This window comes from Vanessa cardui, chromosome 22 (assembly GCF_905220365.1).
Source record: "Vanessa cardui chromosome 22, ilVanCard2.1, whole genome shotgun sequence".
Taxonomy (NCBI): Eukaryota; Metazoa; Arthropoda; class Insecta; order Lepidoptera; family Nymphalidae; genus Vanessa; species Vanessa cardui.
In genome coordinates this window covers 5428567-5451841 of record NC_061144.1, presented here as the reverse complement: position 1 = coordinate 5451841, position 23275 = coordinate 5428567, and the positions used below count along the sequence as shown (strand labels likewise).

Sequence of the window (23275 nt, the reverse complement as noted above, 5' to 3'; positions counted from 1 at the left end):
TTGTTTATCTATTTCATTTTTTTTATCTACTACTAGCAACCCGCCCTGGCTTCGCACGGGTACAATTTACTAATAAAGTAATATTTGCTGTTAAAATAATTACTTTATAATATATATTTATTTATTATGTTCTATAATTACGTCATAAATTATAAATATTAATAATATTTTTAGGTTTAGTTTGAGTCGCAAGTTTATTACAAATTTGGCTAAAATTAGGGGCTAAGATGTAACTGCCGATCACTCTATTCGTAGCAAACCATTTATTTGTATAAATAAAAAGAAATTATATACATAAACCTCCCTTACTACCCTCCCTCACTACTCTTGCTTCTAGTGAAAACCGCATAATTATGCGTTCGTAGTTTAAAAGAAAATAGCGAAGAAAAATTTATCTTTTAAGCTAACTTTTGTTGTAGAATATGGTACATACATTTAATACATGTCTTATAGCTATGATGAATATTATGATCACAACTATACAAAAAAACTAATCAATTTTCAATGCTAAAATTATTCATTGAATAAATGGAAAACTTATTCCATACTTTCGACGTGTTATTCCGATTTCCTTAATATGTGAAACATTGTTTTCTCAAGCTCATATACCAACACACGTATGAATTTTAACATCTAATCAAAGAAATTATTATGATACTATTAACTATTTAAACTTATTTTTAAATAATTTGACGTAACAATTATTTATTATTAATGTAATATATTAAGTAATTTTTTATCACAAATATGATAACCTTATCAAAGCTTTTTATGTACGGTAACAAAACATAAAATTATTTTGTGATATTACAATGCGACATGTAACTGTACTCTAATAAGTATTATCGCGAAACGGAATTAATTTACTACTAATACGTAACAAGTTCATTATTATACAATAGTCAATGTTTTATACAAGATGTCGAGATATTTTATAGTGTTTGTTACTTTGATACATGTGATCGTTGAAATTAAAACAGCAAAAATATTAGGAGTATTTCCAGTTCCATCTGTGAGTCATCAAGATGTGTTTCGTCCACTTATGTTAGAACTAGCAAGAAGAGGACACGAAGTAACAATGATAACGACGAATCCAGCGTTCAAAAAAGGTCAAACTCCTCAAAATTTTACTGAAATCAATGTCCACGACATTTCCTACGAACGCTGGGGCGTTTTCTTTGCGGATAAAGGAAATGAGAAAGATCGAAGTCAATTATTCTACTACATCAGCGAATTGCTTTTAGACTTGTTTGCAGTACAATTAAAATCTCCAGAAGTTCAAAATTTAATTCGTAGTGATGAGAAATTCGATTTAGTCTTTGTCGAATCCTGTATACGTCCGGCCTTAATATTTTCGCACATTTATAATGCGCCAGTGATCGAATTCAGCTCTTTAGGTGGTGTGCTCTCTGCTTTTGAAACGATAGGAGCAGCCACACATCCTCTCATTTATCCAAATGCTATGCACAGACGAATTTACGACTTGACGTTATGGGAAAAAATTACAGAGGTGTACATTCATTACATGAACGAACACATTTTTACGAAACATATGGAAACGGAAAATGAAGTATTAAAGTCAATTCTTGGTTCAGACCTGCCAGATTTGAAAGACTTGAGGCAGAATGTTCATATGATGTTCCTAAATGTTCACCCCATTTGGGATTTCAATCGACCGGTTCCACCAAACGTGCTGTATTTACGAGGCCTGCATCAGAAACCTCAGAATGAGTTACCAGAGGTAACAGATTGCATATTAATAAATTATGTCATTACAACAACAACAACAGCCTGTTTATTTCCCACTGCTGGGCGTTCCCTCTCCCTTTGAGGAGAAAGCTTGGAACATATTAAAGCTGAGTTTTCATGTGCTTAATTTGTGTTTAGTGTTTATAATAATTCATCTTGTGCTTGTCGGCGAAGGAAAACATCGTGAGGAAACCTGTATCTAATTTCATAGAAATTCTGCCACGTGTGTATTCCACCAACCCGCATTGGAACAGCGTGGTGGAATATGGTTAAAACCTTATTATGTAATTAGTTTACGACTAATGTTAAATTGAGCATAATATAATTTAAGAAGGTATAAATATTTTTACAGGATATGAAATCATATCTAGACTCTTCAAAACACGGAGTCATTTATATGAGTTTTGGTTCCAATGTTATGCCTTCTCGGCTCCCATTAGAAAAATTGAAGATATTTACGAATGTGTTCTCTAAGCTTCCATACGATGTTTTATGGAAATGGGATAAAGATGAGCTACCCGGACGTCCAAAGAATGTGAAAATTTCGAAATGGCTGCCACAGTCTGATTTGTTAAGTAAGTTATTCTAATATTTTAGTGAAGTTTTCATTTATTAAAATTGAGAAATTCACTAGAAATTTCTAAGGGAAAAATATAAATCTTCATAAGAAAAAAACAACATTGTTTGCACTCATAATGTTCAATAAAATTGTTGAAAATGTTGTGTATCCTAGTCCTCATTCGATTTAATATTCTCAATTGATTCGATTTTATGAACTATTTAACTTAAATGTATATTTTATTATAAGACTGACATCATTTGTTTTTCAATCAGGACATCCTAAGGTAAAGCTATTTATAACACAGGGCGGCTTGCAATCTACAGATGAAGCGCTTTCTGCTGGAGTGCCCCTTATCGGTATACCGATGCTTAGTGACCAATGGTTTAACGTTGAGCAATACGTTAGATTTAATATTGGAAAACTAGCTTTATTAGAAACGCTAACAGAGGAACAGTTAATGGATGCTATCACGACTATAATCAACGATGAAAGGTACAAATTTCACAATCACTTGGTACAAGATTTAATGAACATTCGATGAATTCATTTAAATGGTAAATATTAATAGCATTAAAAAAATCGTTCAGTACTGAACAGTTAACCTGAAATATTATAATTCCATACAAGTATAGACTTCGTTCAAGTATCATAGTTCGTTTTTTTACGATTAATTACAACCATATTTTTATTGTAAAATCGTGTCTTCTAATCGCTCTATTCCTTTAAAGATCAAACTTCCATTTTTTACATTTTTTATAGCATATGTTTTCGGACGAGGCCACATGATTGCAAGTGGTCACCATCGCCCATAGACAATGACGCTGTAAGAAATATTAACCATTCCTTACGTCGCCAATGCGCCACTAACCTTGACATTTAAGATGCTATGTCCCTTGTGTTTGTAATGACACTGTCTCACTTATCATTACTGTTGTTTGGCGGCAGAATGTCTGATTTGTGGGTGGTACGCAGACGGTCTGCACAAATACCTACCGCCATAGGTTTAAACCTATCGATTGATTGTTTCAGATATCGCAAAAATGTTGTTAAGCTGCACAGCTTTATGAATGATCAACCACAAACGGCATTGGAACGCGCGGTCTGGTGGACGGAACACATTCTTCGCCACGGAGATGTGACATACCGGCGCACACCTGTAGCGAATATAAAGTGGACTGAGTATTATGAAGTGGAAATAGTGTTGTTGTTGTTAAGCGCTTTGATTGTACTATTATCAGTCATATTATTGGCAATATATTTGATTGTTTCAAAAGTTAATCATTACATGCATATAAAGGTTAAGAGAAGTTAATAAATAAGTTTATTTTTGTTTTGTATGTGTTATTTTCAAACAAACATATCTCAACTAGTGACAAACCCTTGTAATTTAATATAGAATAGAGAGAACAGTGTTAATAAATTAATAAGACATCACGATGAATTGAATAAGATGAAATATCTTTGAGCATATTTCAAGAACTGATGGGCACGATCTGATTCGAAAAAGGTTTGCTGTCCGGTACATATATCAGTGATTGCAGCAGATGCTTTTTTTTATGTTATAGGTTGGCGGACGAGCATATGGGCCACCTGATGGAAAGTGGTCACCATCACCCACAGACGATGACACTGTAAGATATATTACCTTACATCGTCAATGGGCCACCAACCTTGGGAACTAAGATGTTATGTCCCTTGTGCCTGTAGTTACACTGGCTCACTCACTCTTCAAACCGGAACACAGCAATATTGAGTACTGTTATTTGGCGGTAGAATAACTGATGAGTGGGTGGTACCTACCCAGACGGGCTTGCACAAAGCCCTACCACCAAGAAATGCTTCAATTGTAGTTTCAATCAATTAGAACGATTCATGTCGGTCAATTATTAAGTAAAGGAATATTGACCATATTGATTGAACATTTGGTAAAAACATGTCTTTAAAAAAAAGACGCTTCTAAATTAGATGTAAAAAGCTCCTAATAGCCAATACTTATTCAAAGAAACAAGTAGAATATTACGGTTTAAATAATATTCAACACAAAGATAGTTATAATAAGGTACTATTAACATATGTGCCTATATCTAATCGAATACGTTAATTGCCTATTCAAAAGCCATTTTTATAGTGGCTTTATTGCTTTAGATTGTTTATAGAATAATAATAATCGTTCGTTTATCAAAGTAATTAATTAATTTTGCTATTTAAAATTTGATTAGAGACGCTTATAAGTATTCAAGAGGATTATAAAAGATTTTTAAGAGCTTAATATAATTATAAAAAAATATATAAAGAAAGTAATCGTAGGTTTTGGAAATACGGTTACATTATTTAATGTTATTCGAAGATGGAAATGTTCGGTACATAATTTTATATAATAGCATTAAATGGAAAATGATAATAAAACAATCTGATAACGTATTCAAAAGTTTAATTAAATTAATTTGTTTTTTATAAGGAACTAAGAACTGTAATTCCAAACATGTACTGCCTATAATTTCCCACGGCTGGGTAAGGTAAGGTAAGGCCTCTTGTTTTGAGAAGAAGGTTGGGGACATATTCCATCACCCTGCTCTAATTCAGTATGGTGGACTCACATGTGGGAGAATTTCGTTGAAATAAGATATATCCAGGTTTCGTCCCGATGTTTTTCTTCATGAATGATGAATTATAAGCAAATTATTCTATCACTGGGCTATCTCTTGTCAGTCTGCACTGTCATTCCAAGATAAAAATCTATATATATATATATATATAAATAATATAATATAATAATTCCTAACTGACTCATTCATAATCGCCGAGCGATAAACTATTAAAGTAAGTTACTATTAAAGTGTATGCCGGATCATTTTATTTAATAGACACCCACTATGAAAGGAATTTTGGAAATTCTACCCCTAAGGGGGTGAAATAGGAATTGAGCGTATGTACAGAAGTCCGTCGTTTTTAAAGTTAGAAATATGAAAGTTTATTTTTGAGATACTAGAAAAATTAGTAAATACGTATTTAAATGTTTTTGGATATTCTACTCGTAAGGGGTGAAAAAGTTTCGAAAGTTAGTATGGAAGTCAGTAATTTTTTAAGGTGAAACATGAAATTTTATTTTGGGGAAACTAATTACTTATAAAAATTACTGGACTAGACATTAGAGGCTAGTGTTTTTTACATGGATAATTCCAAATAGCCTGTTCGAGAATGAACTTTACGAACAGTCTGGTGGATCTAGCCCACGAAAGTTGAACCATAAATGTACTTTACAAAGAGGTCTTAAGTTAACGTTATATTTTAAATTAGTCTGTTAAGTCATTTAATTAATTTCCACACGAGCAAACAACGTGTGCAACAGTTAGTAATAAATAAAAATGCCAAGTCGTTATGACTTGGCATTTTTATGTATGGTTATTAGGTTAGGTATTATTTTATATAATATATATTAGTTGTTAGGTATTATTTTATGTATGGTTACGTATGTTATCAAACGCTGTTATCTGTTAAAAATATATAGCATGGTTTAGACTTGGCTTAGATTTTTTTGATATATTTGAATTACTGTTTGATCGTTTGAACACTTGATAATCAAGCTTTTGGCGTTTAATTCATGATTAAAACGTTATCATCAAAAACAAATGTGTTATTGGTAGTAAATAGAAGGTTCAATAAAAAAAGTAAAGTAAGTAAAGTAACAGCCTGTACATTTCCCACTGCTGAGATAAGGCCTCCTCTTCCCTTAGGGAGAGGGTCTGGAACACATTCCACCACGTTGTTCCAATGCGGGTTGGTGAAATGCACATGTGGCAGAATTTCGATGAAATTAGACACATGCAGGTTTCCTCACGATGTTTTCCTTCACCGCCGAGCACGAAATGAATTATAAACACTAATTAAGCACATATATATAGTGGTTCTATGTTGTCTTGGGTCTGGGTGTTTGTGATACCGTCGTTACTTCTGATTTTCCATAACTCAAGCGCTTTAGCTACTTACATTGGGATAGAGTAATGTATGCGATGATGTCTCATATTTATTTATTTATTTTACTATCTTAGGATGATGATGACTAATGCTCTTAAGTATTGAAGATTACGATCAAGTTAACTGTCATTGTCTGAATTAGATGGTGTGAACGATTAATTGAATTATTAAATATCGCACATGTCATGCCATGTCATGTCATAATGAGCTTGTCATAAATTTATCGTTAAATTTATAAACAGACACGTTAGACTGCTATATATATCCGTTGAATTGCGTAGAGTAGTAATTGTTTATCTTTAAATGATATCGTACAAATAAAGTGGCCGATAATTCCTTATAAATCATTATATTCCTATTTTCCGTCAATGTTTAGTTAAATATGTCGAAATTATTTAAAGTAATCTATTTGTGTGCGTGTGTGTGTGTTGGAGCTGAAACGGCAAAAATATTAGGAGTGTTTCCAACTCCTTCTATAAGCCATCAAGTTGTGTTCCGTCCATTGATGCTAGAACTAGCTAAGCGTGGACATGAAGTCACGGTTATAACAACAGATCCAGCATATCCAAAACATCAAGCCCCTCAAAACCTAACTGAAATTGATGTCCACGATATGTCCTATGATTATGTAAAGGATTTTCTGGTAATCCACGGAAAGGAGAAAAATCCAATAAAACTTTCTCACGTAGCCTGTGACTTTATTTTAGGTGTATTTGTGATGCAATTTAAATCGGCTGAAATTGAAAATCTTCTGCAGAGTAATAAACAATTTGATTTGATAATTGTCGAATCTTACATACGTCCAGCGCTTATTTTTTCATATTTATATAATGCGCCTGTGATCGAATTCAGCTCGTTAGGCGGAATTAATTCAGCGTTGGAAATGGTTGGAGCAGTCACACATCCTCTTATATATCCAAATGCGTTGCAAAGAAGAACTCACAACTTAACATTCTGGGAAAAGATTACAGTATTATATTATTATTATGCAACAGAATTTATTTTTGCGCAACACGAACAAACAGAAAATGATGTGTTAAGATCAATTATTGGTTCAAATATACCAAATTTGAAGGATTTGAGGCAAAATGTTAGGATGTTGTTCTTAAATGTACATCCTCTATGGGATTTCAATCGGCCTGTTCCTCCAAATGTATTATACTTAGGGGGTATGCATCTAAAACCACAGCAAGACTTACCAAAGGTAAAACATTACAATTTCTTGATTACTAAAATATATATTTTTTAATTATATTAACCTTTATATATGTCGGTGGATGTGCAAATGGACCGTATTATGGTAAGTGGATATCACTGCCACATAGACTTTCTATTAGTATTCTAAGATATAATAATATTAACCATTCCTCATTAATATTAATTCACCAACATCCTTTGGCTAAGATGTTATGTCCTCATTCACTCCTAAAATCGGAACACAACAATAAGGATTGCTGTTGGTTTATCTGATGAATCAGCTTTACCAACTATTCGAGACTGTACAAGCCTTAAGCTTAAGCCCTATCATCGATTAAATTCTTATAATACTAATTTTAGGATTTGAAATCATATTTGGATGCATCGAAAAATGGAGTGATATATGTGAGTTTTGGTACAAATGTTAAGCCATCGGTGTTTCCACGGGAGACGTTGAAGATATTTACTGACGCGTTTTCTCAATTGCCTTACGATGTTCTGTGGAAATGGGATAACGACGAGCTTCCAGGACGTCCAAAGAACGTTAAGGTTTCTAAGTGGCTGCCACAATCCGATTTGTTAAGTGAGTTTCATCGATATGACGTAAAACCTGCAGTAATGGAGCTTAAACAGCTCATAAAGTAATTGTAATGGTTTTTCCATCAGGACATCCGAAAATCAAGCTGTTTATAACTCAAGGAGGCTTGCAGTCCACTGATGAAGCGATAACCGCAGGAGTGCCTCTTATTGGCATACCTATACTTGGTGACCAATGGTTTAATGTTGAGCAATACGTTAAATTTAATATTGGAAAAGAACTTGCAATTGAAACAATGACAGAAGAACAGCTAATGGCTGCTATTAAAACTGTGATTGACGATAAAAGGTAAACATTTAATTTTCACTAATAGTGTCTTTTCTTTTTCGCATACAATAAAAATCTTATAACCATAGCCTTGCTATCTCGTATTGTGAGCGTATAATTTATAACATAAAAAATTACATTCTTTGTAAAACACTATTCATATTGTTAAAGAAACTTTTGCCTCCATGCTTCTATTTTTTTCCTACTTCTTTACATAATTTATTATAAAAAGTTTTATTCGTGTAAAAGTAACTGGGTTTAAATTCTTTATGATTTCAGTTATCGTCAAAACATTGTCAAACTTCGCAATTTTATGAAAGATCAACCGCAATCGTCTCTGGAGCGCGCGGTGTGGTGGACGGAACACGTCCTGCGACACAGCGACGTGGAGTATCGGCGCACGCCCGCCGCGAGCGTGCACTGGACGGAGTATTATGAACTAGGAATTGTTGTATTGTTGTTAAGTTGTTTGGTTGTATTTTTGTCAGTCGCAGTATTAGCCATATATTTTATTGTTTCAAAGTTTGAGTATTATACTCACTTGAAGATAAAGAAAAAATTATGAATAAAACATTGTTTACTTTAATAGGTACCATGACTTATTATTATATTTCAAAAAATAAATATAGCCACGGATAGATTATACCATAGATAACGTAGACTAAAAAGTTATAAAACATAGACATAGCTAAGACACGGTTTATATCGAGTTGTGATATCAAAGCTAGTTATTAACATTTAAGTAAACACTCTTTAGTAGTTCCAGATACGTAGATAAGAAGAGAATCTGGTGGTTTTACCAGTTGTGGTAAATAAAATTTGCCAGTGGAACACCACATACCATTTTTGACAATATGGGCATACTATATTCATTGAATCAATGATCACTTCGGGATTTACTTTATTGTATTTAACGTTTATTGTAATTGAAGGCTGATTTATTGAGATTGGTTATAGTTCTTGAAATAAGTCTGTTTTTATCGTTGATCACGCAGTTATTGGACTCACTCGTCAGGTTTCTCAGAAGGTTTGATGAAGATACTCTTGTTCGAAGATCTGCAGCTTGATCATTACCTTGACTGATTCGGTAGCTCTCAAAGAAGAAATTCGGATTATGTTTGCTTCTAAACGTATTTCTTGTTGGTGTGTTATTTCCGTAGTTCTTTTGTTTGTATGACTCTGAGCATTTGTAGTCGATGTCCCGATATTTTATGCACATAATGTAGCTCCAGTTTTCTATTTATACAAATAATTCACTAGTTTTTTGACTTACGATTACATTTTAAACTAAAGATTCATTAGTAATGTAGCTACGAGTATATTTACTAATTATGATTATTGTTCACTTCCTTGAAACCAAAATAGCTAATCACTTTCGTATATGTCACCGTTAGATTACAAAATTCGTTAGATTACAATGTGTCTCGCCAGATTGTAATCTAACGAATTTTGTTTAATCTTACGGTGACATATATAATTTATAAGTATCTTATCTTAATATGATAATTATAATTGATGTTATTGTTTTATGCTTATTGACAACAGACAGGAATACATTTCCTTTTTGAATGTATATTTTTTTAAATTATCGGTAGACCGGTTTAGAAATCGATACATGGAAGGGGGAATTGTTGGTGATTTTTAACGATATGGATGGAATAATTATTATCTCCATGAAAAAATACATACACATACCAATTCTCATAATAGTAAATTAAAAATTTTCTGAGTCTATAGATGTCATATGTTATTAGCGCAATCAAATCAATCAATTAACAACATTAAATGCTTAAATATATATATACAAACATGAACTAAAACTAGTTACTGTATAAATCTTGACCGCGTGGAATGGTGGCAAGAATGCTAGCAGCATTTCCCGTATACTGAAACTAGTTACTGTATAAATCTTGACCGCGTGGAATGTTGGCAAGAATGCTAGCAGCATTTCCTGTATACTAATTTTTATAATAATCGATACAACCGTTCTTGAGTAAAAAATGGACATATAGTGAGTCATAAAACGAATATTTATGACGAAATTGGACAGAAACATTGAGAATAAAGACGGGCTACACATTTATATAGTAGTATAGATATAGAAGTATATATATATAGACTAGCTTTACCCGCCCGCTTCGCTGGGCATTAGTCGCCGTAAAATGTTTTTATAATATTTATTTTTTTAATAATTTTTGATCATTAAAAATGTACAAATAATAAAGGAATCAAGAAACATAATTTTCGATCACACAAACAAATCCTCTTTTATCCGGTTCTATCAAATATCCACGTTATTACATTTACAACCTTGACCACACTTGGGAAGGTACGTAAAAAATCCTCACCATAATAGTGCATCTATCTTAGACTTCCTGTGTATTAAGTTTCCATATTACTCTTTATCCTATATCAGCAGCTACTTAATTATTCGATGTTGTACCTCGTAAATCAATGTACTATTAGGTTTAAAGTTTTGATTGGTTGTACCGAATGTAGTTTAATTCTTCGTTCTTGAACCTAGCGTACACATTACTAATGAATTGTTGTAACAGCTGACGACACTTCAGAATATGATTCGATTGATTATCTCTAATCATTGTACGATACGCATAAAAATCCATGCAACTAACTCTCTTCGATGTCACAAAGCGTGTCGAGATATTAATTTTATACAGTCTAAGATTATATCCATCTTCTTCACTCAGAAACAGAATTGGATAATAATCGTAGAATTCGTCATACGATTAGTGCGTTTCAGCCAAACCATGCATGATTTTTATTTATTTTTATTATGATAACAATATCTCGTTTTGTAATTTCTATACCAACAACTACAAGTGTGACTTCAGGAGTCATGGGAGCATTAAAGCGCCTTTAATGTTCATTCGATTGCGTTCTATCTGCTTCAATAATGACTTTGAATTTATCTCTTGTGTCATCGTCTAGAGCAATATTGAAATATCTAACTTAATTAAGCGATGCTTTCTCGATGATTTGTAATATTGAACATCGTCGATCAATCTCTTTTTATTTTTTGCAATTTGTAGATACTGGGGATTTTCTTCTAATACTGGAATAAATGAACCAATCTGATGATTGTCCTTCACTTTAAGACCCGAAATTATTGTATTGTACAATATTTGTTGTTCCAAATGATGTCACGTGAAAACATGAAATGTATTTTATAATATGCTGAAGGAAATATTTAGACTTCTTAGTAGTTCCACGGCGTTGGTAAAAGAGGTTCCGCTGGTTTAACCAGTTGTGATAAATAAACTATGCCAGTGGAGCAGCACATACCAGCATTTTTTTAAACTTGACTATATGGGCATACTTTCTAGGAACCAATGATCATATCGGGATGCATGTTGTTATCAGAACCTTTAATGTAATTGAAGGTTCATTTATTGAGATTTGTTCTAGTTCTTGACTTAGTCTGTTTTAGTCGTTGGTCATCCAGTCGTTGGATTCGCTCGTCAGGTTTTGCATTAGCTCTTGATGTAGATGCTCCTGTTCGAAGATCTGAAACTTGATCATTATATTGAGTAACTGTTTCGGCAGCTCTCAAAGAAGAAATTCGGATTCTATTTGCTTCTAAACGTATTTTTGTTGGTGTGTTGTTTCAGTAGCTCTTTTGGTTCTATAACGCTGTACATATCTTGTCGATGTTCCGATATTTTGTTCCTTCGGTGGTATTTTAATTGATTGTTTTGGTTATTTGTCTTACGTTTGCATTTTATACTAAATATTCATTGTTATTCTAGCTATGAGTATACTTACGAATTATGATTATTGTTCACTTTCATATAATCAAAATAGCTAATCACTTTTTCCCGTACATGTAATTTATAATTTTCTTATTTTAAAATGAAAATTATAATTGTTACGATTATTATATGTTTATTGACATATGACGGAAATTAAGTTTGTGGTTTTGCTTATTGAATACGTTTTATTTTTTTATCTGTCTTATTTGTCATCGCACTAAATAGTTTAGTTAACACGTGTTTTCATGCGATGGTCGAGTCAATATATTTATATAAAACATTATAGATTTTTAAGATTGAGATGCGTCACTATAAGATACTGTCAATTATTACGTAACAACTTAATACTTCGAGTACTGAGATTCCAGACACAATTGATTTTCAATTGTTATGGATCGTGGTCTTAGGGAGTAGACGTATTAAGACAGGAAGTCGCTTAAGTATTACATTGACAAGACTTGGTATTACATGGATCTCACAACTTTTTACCGTAGAACAACTGAGTTGCGAGACTTGGTTTTTTTGACAAGTATTGTTTTTAATGGGATTTCATTATTTTTTATCGGTTGATCAAATCAAAATACTTGTACGTACCTACTCATTTTCATGACAATCGGTTGAACGGTGTAGAAGTCTTTTTATCGCAGCGCCACCTGGTGGCGAGTTACATCAATGGGGGTAGCATAATTACTTTTTATTTCAAAAAGCACATACGCATAACAATTTTTATAATGATCGGTCAAATAGTTTCTTAGTCTATAGATGGCAGACATACAAACACATCCTTTTTTAAATATATAAATAATCTATCATTTGCGCAATCGAGTGTTCTTACCGTATACGAATTTTGTAAAGATCGGTTTAGCCGTTCTCGAGTTATTGCGAGACATACACACAAACAGACAGACAGACAGACAAAAATGTCAAAAATGGTAAAACTGATATTAGACAGTCATAAAATAAATACTTATGACGAAATTCGACAAGAAAATTGAGTATACAGACAGACTCTAGACATTTATATAGTAGTGTAGATATAGATATAGATTATATGTTTCTGATTACATGTTATCTCAAACTAAAGTGGCACATATTTTATAATATGCTGACAAGATATATAGATAGAGTATAAAGAACACGACGAACATTATTGTCTTCCGTGTGTATGTTTAATTAAATATGTCGAAAATATTAAGTGTGGTTATATATTGTGTGTTTATGTGCGTTGGAGTTGAAAATGCAAAAATATTAGGAGTGTTTCCATTTCCTTCTATAAGCCATCAAGTTGTTTTCCGTCCATTGATGTTAGAACTAGCTAAGCGTGGACATGAAGTCACGGTTATAACAACAGATCCAGCATATCCAAAACATCAAGCTCCTCAAAACCTAACTGAAATCGATGTACACGATATGTCTTATGTATGTATCAGAGATTTTATCAGCAAACACGGGAAGGAGAAAGATCCACTGAAGTTTTCTTACTTGGTGAATAATTTCATATTGGATATGTTTGTAAAACAATTAAAATCTGACGAAATTCAAAATCTCCTTCGTAGTAATAGTCAGTTTGATTTGGTATTTACCGAGTCCTTTATACGTCCAACTCTTATTTATTCACACATATTCAATGCGCCAGTGATAGAATTCAGCTCGTTAAGTGCGATTAATTCAGCTTTTGAAATGATTGGAGCAGCCACACATCCTCTTATTTATCCAAATCCAATGCATAGAAGAATTCATAACTTAACGATATGGGAAAAAATTGCAGAATTATATTATCATTACGGTATGGAGCTGATTTTTAAGTATCATTTACAAACTGAAAATGACCACTTAAAATCTATTCTTGGCCCTACTATACCAGATTTAGACGATTTGAGGCAAAACGTTCGAATGTTGTTCTTGAATGTACATCCTGTGTGGGATTTCAATCGGCCTGTTCCTCCAAATGTATTATACTTAGGAGGTTTGCATCAAAAACCTCCACGTGACTTACCGCAGGTACAACATTGTTCAATTAATTAATGTTTATAATACTTTAAAGGTTTGATTAAGTTTCTCAAAATACACGTTTTTTAGGAATTAAAATCATATCTTGATTCTTCGAAAAATGGAGTGATATATGTGAGTTTTGGTACAAATGTTAAGCCATCAATGTTTCCTCCGGAGAAGTTGAAGGTATTCACTCATGTATTTTCACGACTACCTTACGATGTTCTGTGGAAATGGGACAACGAAGAGCTTCCAGGACGTCCAAAGAACGTTAGGATTTCTAAGTGGTTGCCACAATCCGATTTATTGAGTAAATTTCATCGATATAACACAAAACCTACAGCAATGGAGGTAAACGAACTCGTAAAATAATTGTATCTATTTTTCCATCAGAGCATCCCAAAATCAAACTGTTTGTAACTCAAGGAGGTTTACAGTCTACGGATGAAGCTTTAACAGCTGGAGTGCCTCTGATTGGCATACCTATGCTTGGTGATCAATGGTTTAATGTTGAGCAATACGTTAAATTTAATATTGGAAAACAACTTGCAATTGAAACAATGACAGAAGAACAGCTAATGGATGCTATTAAAACTGTGATTGACGATAAAAGGTAAACATTTAATTTCACTAATATTAGCAATATGTTGGATGAATTTTTTTGTATTTTTCTTTCGTCACCATAGATTAACTATTTAGCAGTTTATACATGCGATTAACTGGTTATCAGTTAATAAGGCACAGACTGCGAACATGTACACAGTGACTATAGAAATTGTGAGTTGAATATTTGGCATATAAATATTCCTTACTTGTAAAAAAATATTACTTAAAATGCCAGACAACAAAAAAAAAATTAAAAATAAAAAGTACCTACAAGTATATGAAAAATTGTTGTTATACAACAAGTTAATAAATAATTATAGGATGATAAGTAAAATTAGCACAAATTTATTTATTTCATAGAACAAGTCAATAGTCATTTAAAATTAAGATCACTTATTTTGTAAAACACATACAATTGATAAAGAAATTGTCACCTTCATGTTTCTACTTTTTTTCTACTTCTTTATATAATTTAATTCTCTGAGTTAAACTTCTTTATGATTTCAGTTATCGTCAAAACATTGTCAAACTTCGTAATTTTGTAAATGATCAGCCGCAATCGTCGTTGGAGCGCGCGGTGTGGTGGACAGAACACGTCCTCCGACACAGCGACGTGGATTATCGGCGCACGCCCGCCGCGAGCGTACACTGGACGGAGTATTATGAACTAGGAATTATTTTATTGTTGTTAAGTTGTTTGATTGTATTCTTGTCAGTCACAGTATTAGCGATATGTTTTATTGTTTCAAAGGTTAAATATTATACGCACCTAAAGGTTAAGAAAAATTAATAAATAAAATATAATTTTCTTTAATAGTTGCCGTGACTTATTATTTTATTTCAAACCATAAATATGGCTACGGCTAAAATATAAAATATAGCTGATACCTCCATGTGTCTAATTTCAAAGAAATTCTGCCACATATGTATTCCACCAATCCGCATTGTGCAGCTTGGTGAAATATATTTCAAACCTTCTCCTCAAAGAAAGAGAAGACCTTAGTCCAGCAGTTGGAAAATTTACAGGCTGTTGTTGAATATAAAACTTTTCAGAACAGTGTTACTGTTTACAATAATCTCTTCCAGATAATCAGATAAGATAATCAAAGGATAAAACGGGAATAGTTTACTAATGAGGAACGATTTTTAAATATAATGTAATATACAGTACAAGGTCAATATTACGTAAGATTATGCAATGTGCAATCAATGGTGCAATCGCGATTGCAAATTATTATGCAATCTCCAAAAAATTGAATTAAATAAGTTCTTGATTTTTTTAGTAACAAATAGTATTTTTACCAATTTATTTAACATCAATTTCAGAACAGTTTTTCTTTTTTATATTACATACAATTTTTTATTAAAAAACGGTGTACATTGTATCTAGGAACAATATTTTTTAAGCAAGTATGGCACAAGAAATGTACCTATCAGTGATTTTTGTTGATAAGTAGATAAGCGTTTAATTTTTTTAGTTAATCGTTGTTTAACGGAACTTTGTAATTGAAACAATTAAGGAATGAATACGAATATATGCCGACATTATGTTTTACTATGAGTTTTGTTTACCATAGAAACGCAGTTACGATTCAATAAAGAAGTAGTTAATACTAGTAGCTAATATGCTTGTTATTTTCGAAAGTAGGTAATCAGGATTCTTTCATTGTAAGTGCTTCTGATGTTATTTTCTATTTATATATATTTAGTTGATGGTCGGTTCAGAAGTATACATTTCAAAATACCTATGATTAAATAAGGATTTTGATCTAAGCAGAACATCGATGTGGTTCAGCTTACTTAAATAACCATTAGAAATTAGTATCAAAGTTTGCATCAACTTTTCAAATACATATACAGTTTGTTTATCTCTATATGTATTATCGCAATGAATACAATAATGACTTTTCACTTTAGTGTTTTCATAGATTCCTTACATACATATGTTTGTATATATACTACATAATTTTATATACTATAACACATATACAAAATATGACGTTTTTATAAACATTTAAACAGTTTATCAAAGTAAACAGGTTACGTTCAGCTAAAACTCTTTAATTACGTACAAACATAATTAATTTATTTACAAGATTTACATCATGTTTACATCATATTTTTAGGGTTCCGTACGTCTGAATACAAAAACGGAACCCTTATAGGATCACTCGTGTGTCTGTCCGTCCGTCGCTTACAGTCTATTATCTCCGAATCTATTAAACCGATTAAGTTGAAATTTGGTACACATATCAATTCCTGTAACCCAAATACAGAGGTGTAACGTGAGCAGATGAAATTTGTATATGGGGGGTCATTTTTGGGGGAGAAGGAGAAAATTTAAAAAAAAAATTCTGAAAACTAAATCGTGTGGCATAGCAAATGAAAGGTCTTGTTGAGAAGATCTTAAATGTATTTTTTTGTAATTTTAAAATAAATAGTTTCCAAGTTATTCAAGAAAATAGACGAAAATTGACCATTCCCCCCCCCTTATCTCCGAAACTACTGAACCTAAAATTTTGAAAAAAATTCAGAAAATAGTTTTCTCCTTATAGATTATAGGAAAACCTATAAGAAGTCCATGATATTAAAATAACATGGTAAATCACTCAATATTGTGCGTACCAACTTACATTTGCAGGTGGAATGTGTGGGAGAACATATTTTTTAACTCCAATATTAAGTTTTGTTGAATCGGTTTGTAGATGAATATTTAATGAAAAAAATAAGCCCACAATGAGCATTATACGACCAATATTTTAGGAGATATTAACATCGTACGGAACCCTCTTCACGCGAGTTCAACTCGCAATTGTCCCCTTTTTTTTTGGTTATATATTATCACAAACTAATATGGCAGATATCACATTATGAATAACGCGGAGAACATTACATTTCTCTGGCTTGTGTATTTTTAATCAAAAATGTCGAAAATATTAAGTGTAGTCATATATTGTGTGTGTATGTGCGTCGGAGCTGAAAGTGCAAAAATATTAGGAGTGTTTCCAACTCCTGCTATAAGCCATCAAGTTGTGTTCCGTCCATTGATGCTCGAACTAGCTAACCGTGGACATGAAGTCACGGTTATAACAACAGATCCAGCATATCCAAAACATCAATCTCCTCAAAACCTAACTGAAATCGATGTGCATGATATGTCCTATGAACTCGTTAAGGAGTTTTTCAGAAAGCATGGAAACGAGAAAGATCGACTTAGGTATTTTTACTTGGTGTGTGATGTCGTTTTGGATTTGTTTGTGGCACAATTAAAATCCGACGAAGTTCAAAATCTTCTTCGTGGTGGAAGTCAGTTTGATTTGGTAATATCCGAATCTTTTATACGCCCAGCTCTTATTTTTTCACACATATTCAATGCGCCAGCAATAGAATTCAGCTCGTTAAGCGGGATTAATTTAGCTTTCGAAATGGTTGGAGCAGCCACACATCCTCTTATATATCCAAATGCAATGCATAGAAGAATTTATAATTTAACGATCTGGGAAAAGATTACAGAATTATATTATCATTACGGTATGGAGTTGATTTATAAGAATTATTTACTAATTGAAAATGATAAGTTAAAATCTGTTTTTGGTCCAAATATACCAGATTTGGACGATTTGAGGCAAAACGTTCGAATGTTGTTCTTGAATGTACATCCTCTTTGGGATTTCAATCGGCCTGTTCCTCCAAATGTATTATATTTAGGGGGTGTGCACCAAAAACTTCCACGGGACTTACCGCAGGTACAACATTGTTTAATAAATAAATGTTAATAATACTTAAGTGGATTGATTCAATTTCTCTCAATATACTTTTTTCTAGGACTTAAAATCTTATCTTGATTCTTCGAAAAATGGAGTGATATATGTGAGTTTTGGTACAAATGTTAAGCCATCGATGTTTCCACGGGAGACATTGAAGATATTTACTGACGTGTTTTCTCAACTGCCTTACGATGTTTTGTGGAAATGGGATAACGACGAGCTTCCAGGACGTCCAAAAAACGTTAAGATTTCTAAATGGCTGCCACAATCTGATTTGTTACGTAAGTCTCATCGTTATAACACAATTCTATTTTTTTTTGTTTTTTTTTCTCACTCGAAAAACGGTACCCTCAACGTCTTTCGGCGGACGCCACGGGATCGCTTACACATATACCATGGTGCCCTGGCGTTTGGCCCATCTATGCGGGCCTTCAACACCTCGGAGGGATTGCGGTGTCCTTCTGCGTTATGACACTTTAGCAGAAGGAGGTGTTGATAATGCTCGGTAGCGAGAGGTCTCCGCCCATAGTCGCCGCCAGGGTGTGCCTCTGTGGCCCCCACGCCACACATTCGCAAAGGGTTTGGTACGCCGTGTCCGTACCGTACCGTAGCATCCCTGCGGGGTAAGTACCTGCGTTATTCTGTACGACAGTCTGCCTTGCTTCCACTTGACCCAATGACTCAAGTGCGGATGAATCGCCTCCACTATAGCCAGGCCCACCGTGGGTAACGCCAGGTCCTCCTACCATCGGGCGATCAGGGCTTGCCGGGCTAGAGCAATGATCCGCCAGATCTCCGCTGACCCTGGACGGTCGCCCCCGTCCCGCGCCGGTACACTTTCGCGAGCAACCCCACCGGGAGGTCCCAGGGCTGATCACCTGAGAGAAGTCTCGCCGCAGTCCACGACACCGTTCGGTATCCCCTGATGCCTCGCACCGCTATGACCCTCTGCGGCTTTCGTAGCGGGGCCCGATTTTAACGTCTACCCAGGTCGGGGCACCGTACAGCGCCATGGACCTCACTACGCCGGAATACAGACGCCGGCATAGCGATCCCGGCCCCCCCACATTCAGAACGAGGCCGCCGAGAGTGGGGGCGGCGTTTATGAGCCTTATAACATAAAACCTGCAGCAATGAAGCCAAAACAACTAATAAAATAATTGCATTTATTTTTCCATCAGGGCATCCTAAAATCAAGCTGTTTATAACTCAAGGAGGCTTGCAGTCCACTGACGAAGCGATAACTGCTGGAGTGCCTCTTATTGGAATGCCGGTGATTAGTGATCAATGGTTTAATGTCGAGCAATACATTAAATTTAACATTGGAAAAGGTCTTTGTATGAATACACTCACGGAGAAACAGCTCATGGATGCTATAAAAATTATAAGCGATAGTGAAAGGTAAATATTTAACTTTACTTCCTCTTTAATATTATTAAAAACTTTCATAATTTTATCATTCTATTTCACGAAGATTTATAATCCATTATTTTTCTAATAGTTTTTTTTTTATGTATGTATGTTTCAGTTATCGTTATAATGTTGTGAAGCTACGCAACTTCATGAACGATCAACCGCAATCGTCACTGGAGCGCGCGGTGTGGTGGACGGAACACGTCCTGCGACACAGCGACGTGGAGTATCGGCGCACGCCCGCCGCGAGCGTGCACTGGACGGAGTATTATGAACTAGGAATTGTTGTATTGTTGTTAAGTTGTTTGGTTGTATTTTTGTCAGTCGCAGTATTAGCCATATATTTTATTGTTTCAAAGTTTAAGTATGTGCACTTGAAAGTTAAGAAAAATTGATATTAAAATATTATTTTATTGTATTAGTAGCGAATAAATATGATATTTTTAATGTGATCTATAGTCGATTGAAAGGCTTAAATTTTTTCCCACATTCACTTCATACGAGAATGTGGAATATAAATATAAATATAAATATGAGACAACATCACATACATTACTCTGATCCCAATGTAAGTAGCTGAAGCACTTGTGTTATGGAAATCAGAAGTAACGACGGTACCACAAACACCCAGACCCAAGACAACATAGAAAACTAATGGTAATCTACATCGACTCGGCCGGGAATCGAACCCGGGACCTCAGAGTGGCGTACCCATGAAAACCGGTGTACACACCACTCGACCATGGAGGTCGTCAATAATATATACAATCTAGATACTTCATTCCAGCGCTTTCATAGTTCATTAATACAATTTTTAATATAATGCATACAAAAAGTATGACGTATTTACAGACATTTAAATGATTTAACAATTTAATGGAAGAAAAAATCTTAAATAAATCTCCCACAAAAAAATCATCTAAGTTACATTCAGCTAAATTCTTTAATTACGTACGAACATACCTCATTTACAAGATTTTATATTTACAATATAATTTTCTGATTACATGTTATCGCAAACTAAAGTGGCAGATATCATATTATAAAGAACACGACAAACATTACATTTCACTTCCGTGTGCATTTTTAATTAAAAATGTGGAAAATATGTAGAGTGATCATATATTGTGTGTGTATGTGCGTTGGAGCTGAAAGTGCAAAAATATTAGGAGTTTTTCCATCGCCTTCTATAAGCCATCAAGTTGTGTTCCGTCCATTAATGCTAGAACTAGCTAAGCGTGGACATGAAGTCACGGTTATAACAACAGATCCAGCATATCCAAAACATCAAGCTCCTCAAAACCTTACTGAAATCGATTTACATGATATGTCCTATGAAGTCGTCAAAGATTTTATCAGAAAAAATGGAAATGAGAAAGATCAACTTAGGTTTTTTTATTTGGTGTCTAATTTTATTTTGGATTTGTTTGTGAAACAATTAAAATCTGATGAAATTCAAAATCTTCTTCGTAGTAATAGGCAGTTTGACTTGGTATTTACCGAGTCTTTTATACGCCCAGCTCTTATTTATTCACACATATTCAATGCGCCAGTGATAGAATTCAGTTCGTTAAGTGGAATTAATTCAGCTTTTGAAATGGTTGGAGCAGCCACACATCCTCTTATTTATCCAAATCCAATGCATAGAAGAATTTATAATTTAACAATGTGGGAAAAGATTACAGAATTATATTATCATTACGCTACGGAGTTGATTTTTAAGAATCATTTGCAAATTGAAAATTATATGTTAAAATCTATACTTGGACCAACTACACCAGATTTGGACGATCTGAGGCAAAATGTTCGGATGTTGTTCTTGAATATACATCCAGTTTGGGATTTCAATCGGCCTGTTCCTCCAAATGTATTATTCTTAGGGGGTTTGCATCAAAAACCTGCACAAGACTTACCGCAGGTAAACGTTGATTCCAACGTTGTTCAATTAATAAATGTTAATTATACTTAAAAGGTTTGATTAAATTTCTCTAGATATACTTTTTTCTAGGACTTAAAATCCTATCTTGATTCTTCGAAAAATGGAGTGATATATGTGAGTTTTGGTACAAATGTTAAGCCATCGATGTTTCCACGGGAGACGTTGAAGATATTTACTGACGTGTTTTCTCAACTGCCTAACGATGTTCTGTGGAAATGGGACAACGACGAGCTTCCAGGACGTCCAAAGAACGTTAAGATTTCTAAGTGGCTGCCACAATCTGATTTGTTACGTAAGCCTCATCGTTACGACGTGAAACCAGCAGCAATGGAGCTAAAACAACTGATACAATAATTGCATTGACTTTTCCATCAGGGCATCCTAAAATCAAGCTGTTTATAACACAAGGAGGCTTGCAGTCCACGGATGAAGCGATAACTGCTGGAGTGCCTCTTATTGGAATACCGATGCTTGGTGATCAATGGTTTAATGTCGAGCAATACATTAAATTTAACATCGGAAAAGGTCTTTCTATAGATACACTCACGGAAAATCAGCTAATGGATGCTATAAAAATTATAAGCGATAGTGAAAGGTAAATACTCAATTATACTTACATCAACTTTATTCAAAACTATTGTACATACTATAAAAATCTCACTTTTATCACACAAGTGATATAAATTAAGAGGCATAACAAAATATCAATATAATCACTTTCTATTATTACGAAGATAGTAAAGATAATAAAATTCAGATTCATTATTTTTCTAATTTATGTTTCAGTTATCGTCAAAACGTTGTCAAGCTACGCAACTTCATGAACGATCAACCGCAATCGTCGCTGGAGCGCGCGGTGTGGTGGACGGAACACGTCCTGCGACACAGAGACGTGGAGTATCGGCGCACGCCCGCCGTGAACGTGCACTGGACGGAGTATTATGAACTAGGAATTGTTGTATTGTTGTTTAATTGTGTGATTGTATTTTTGTCAGTCACAGTATTAGCGATATATTTTATTGTTTCAAAAGTTAAATATTACACTCACTTAAAGGTTAAGAAAAATTAATAAATAAAACTTCATGTTCTTTAGTAGGTGCCGTGACTTATTACTTTATTTCAAAACATAAATATGGCTACGGATAAATGACACTATTAGTGATGAATACTTTATAAGAATAAAATATTTTTAATATATTATATTTAAAGAGATTGGCAAGTACACTCAGCTCTGCTGCATTACTTTTACAATATAATGTCCTAAGGTCTTATGCTCTGGAGTAATGGAGCCCCTCTTCATAAGATTTTTATACTGCACAAAAGGGCTATTAGCGCAATTATTAACTTAGGAACTTAAGAAACATTGAGGCATCAATCAAAATAAATAAAGATTTTAACTGTTACTTCTCAATATATATTCCATAATTCAGTGTACCAATC

The 23275-nt window shown here is 33.7% G+C and overlaps 5 protein-coding genes across 5 annotated transcripts; all 5 read left to right on the top strand.

Moving 5' to 3' along the window:
• The first annotated feature begins 781 nt into the window (after positions 1 to 781).
• On the top strand, positions 782 to 3642 carry LOC124539400 (UDP-glycosyltransferase UGT5-like). Its single transcript, XM_047116791.1, has 4 exons — positions 782 to 1741; positions 2102 to 2324; positions 2584 to 2803; positions 3341 to 3642. The coding sequence occupies exons 1-4, from the start codon at positions 920 to 922 to the stop codon at positions 3621 to 3623; spliced, it is 1548 nt and encodes a 515-aa protein (XP_046972747.1). The 5' UTR covers positions 782 to 919; the 3' UTR covers positions 3624 to 3642.
• Positions 3643 to 6553: 2911 nt separating this feature from the next.
• Positions 6554 to 8913, top strand: LOC124539335 (UDP-glucosyltransferase 2-like). The gene is made up of 4 exons (XM_047116698.1): positions 6554 to 7490; positions 7844 to 8066; positions 8150 to 8369; positions 8628 to 8913. The coding sequence occupies exons 1-4, from the start codon at positions 6669 to 6671 to the stop codon at positions 8911 to 8913; spliced, it is 1551 nt and encodes a 516-aa protein (XP_046972654.1). The 5' UTR covers positions 6554 to 6668.
• Positions 8914 to 13249: 4336 nt separating this feature from the next.
• Positions 13250 to 15535, top strand: LOC124539290 (UDP-glycosyltransferase UGT5-like). The gene is made up of 4 exons (XM_047116625.1): positions 13250 to 14119; positions 14198 to 14420; positions 14504 to 14723; positions 15224 to 15535. The coding sequence occupies exons 1-4, from the start codon at positions 13298 to 13300 to the stop codon at positions 15504 to 15506; spliced, it is 1548 nt and encodes a 515-aa protein (XP_046972581.1). The 5' UTR covers positions 13250 to 13297; the 3' UTR covers positions 15507 to 15535.
• A 2032-nt stretch (positions 15536 to 17567) lies between these two features.
• On the top strand, positions 17568 to 20348 carry LOC124539253 (UDP-glucosyltransferase 2-like). The gene is made up of 4 exons (XM_047116564.1): positions 17568 to 18462; positions 18542 to 18764; positions 19665 to 19884; positions 20012 to 20348. The coding sequence occupies exons 1-4, from the start codon at positions 17641 to 17643 to the stop codon at positions 20289 to 20291; spliced, it is 1545 nt and encodes a 514-aa protein (XP_046972520.1). The 5' UTR covers positions 17568 to 17640; the 3' UTR covers positions 20292 to 20348.
• Positions 20349 to 20605: 257 nt separating this feature from the next.
• On the top strand, positions 20606 to 23032 carry LOC124539252 (UDP-glycosyltransferase UGT5-like). The gene is made up of 4 exons (XM_047116563.1): positions 20606 to 21814; positions 21905 to 22127; positions 22211 to 22430; positions 22622 to 23032. Exons 1-4 carry the CDS (start codon positions 20993 to 20995, stop codon positions 22902 to 22904), a joined length of 1548 nt encoding a protein of 515 aa, XP_046972519.1. The 5' UTR covers positions 20606 to 20992; the 3' UTR covers positions 22905 to 23032.
• The last annotated feature ends 243 nt before the right edge of the window (positions 23033 to 23275 follow it).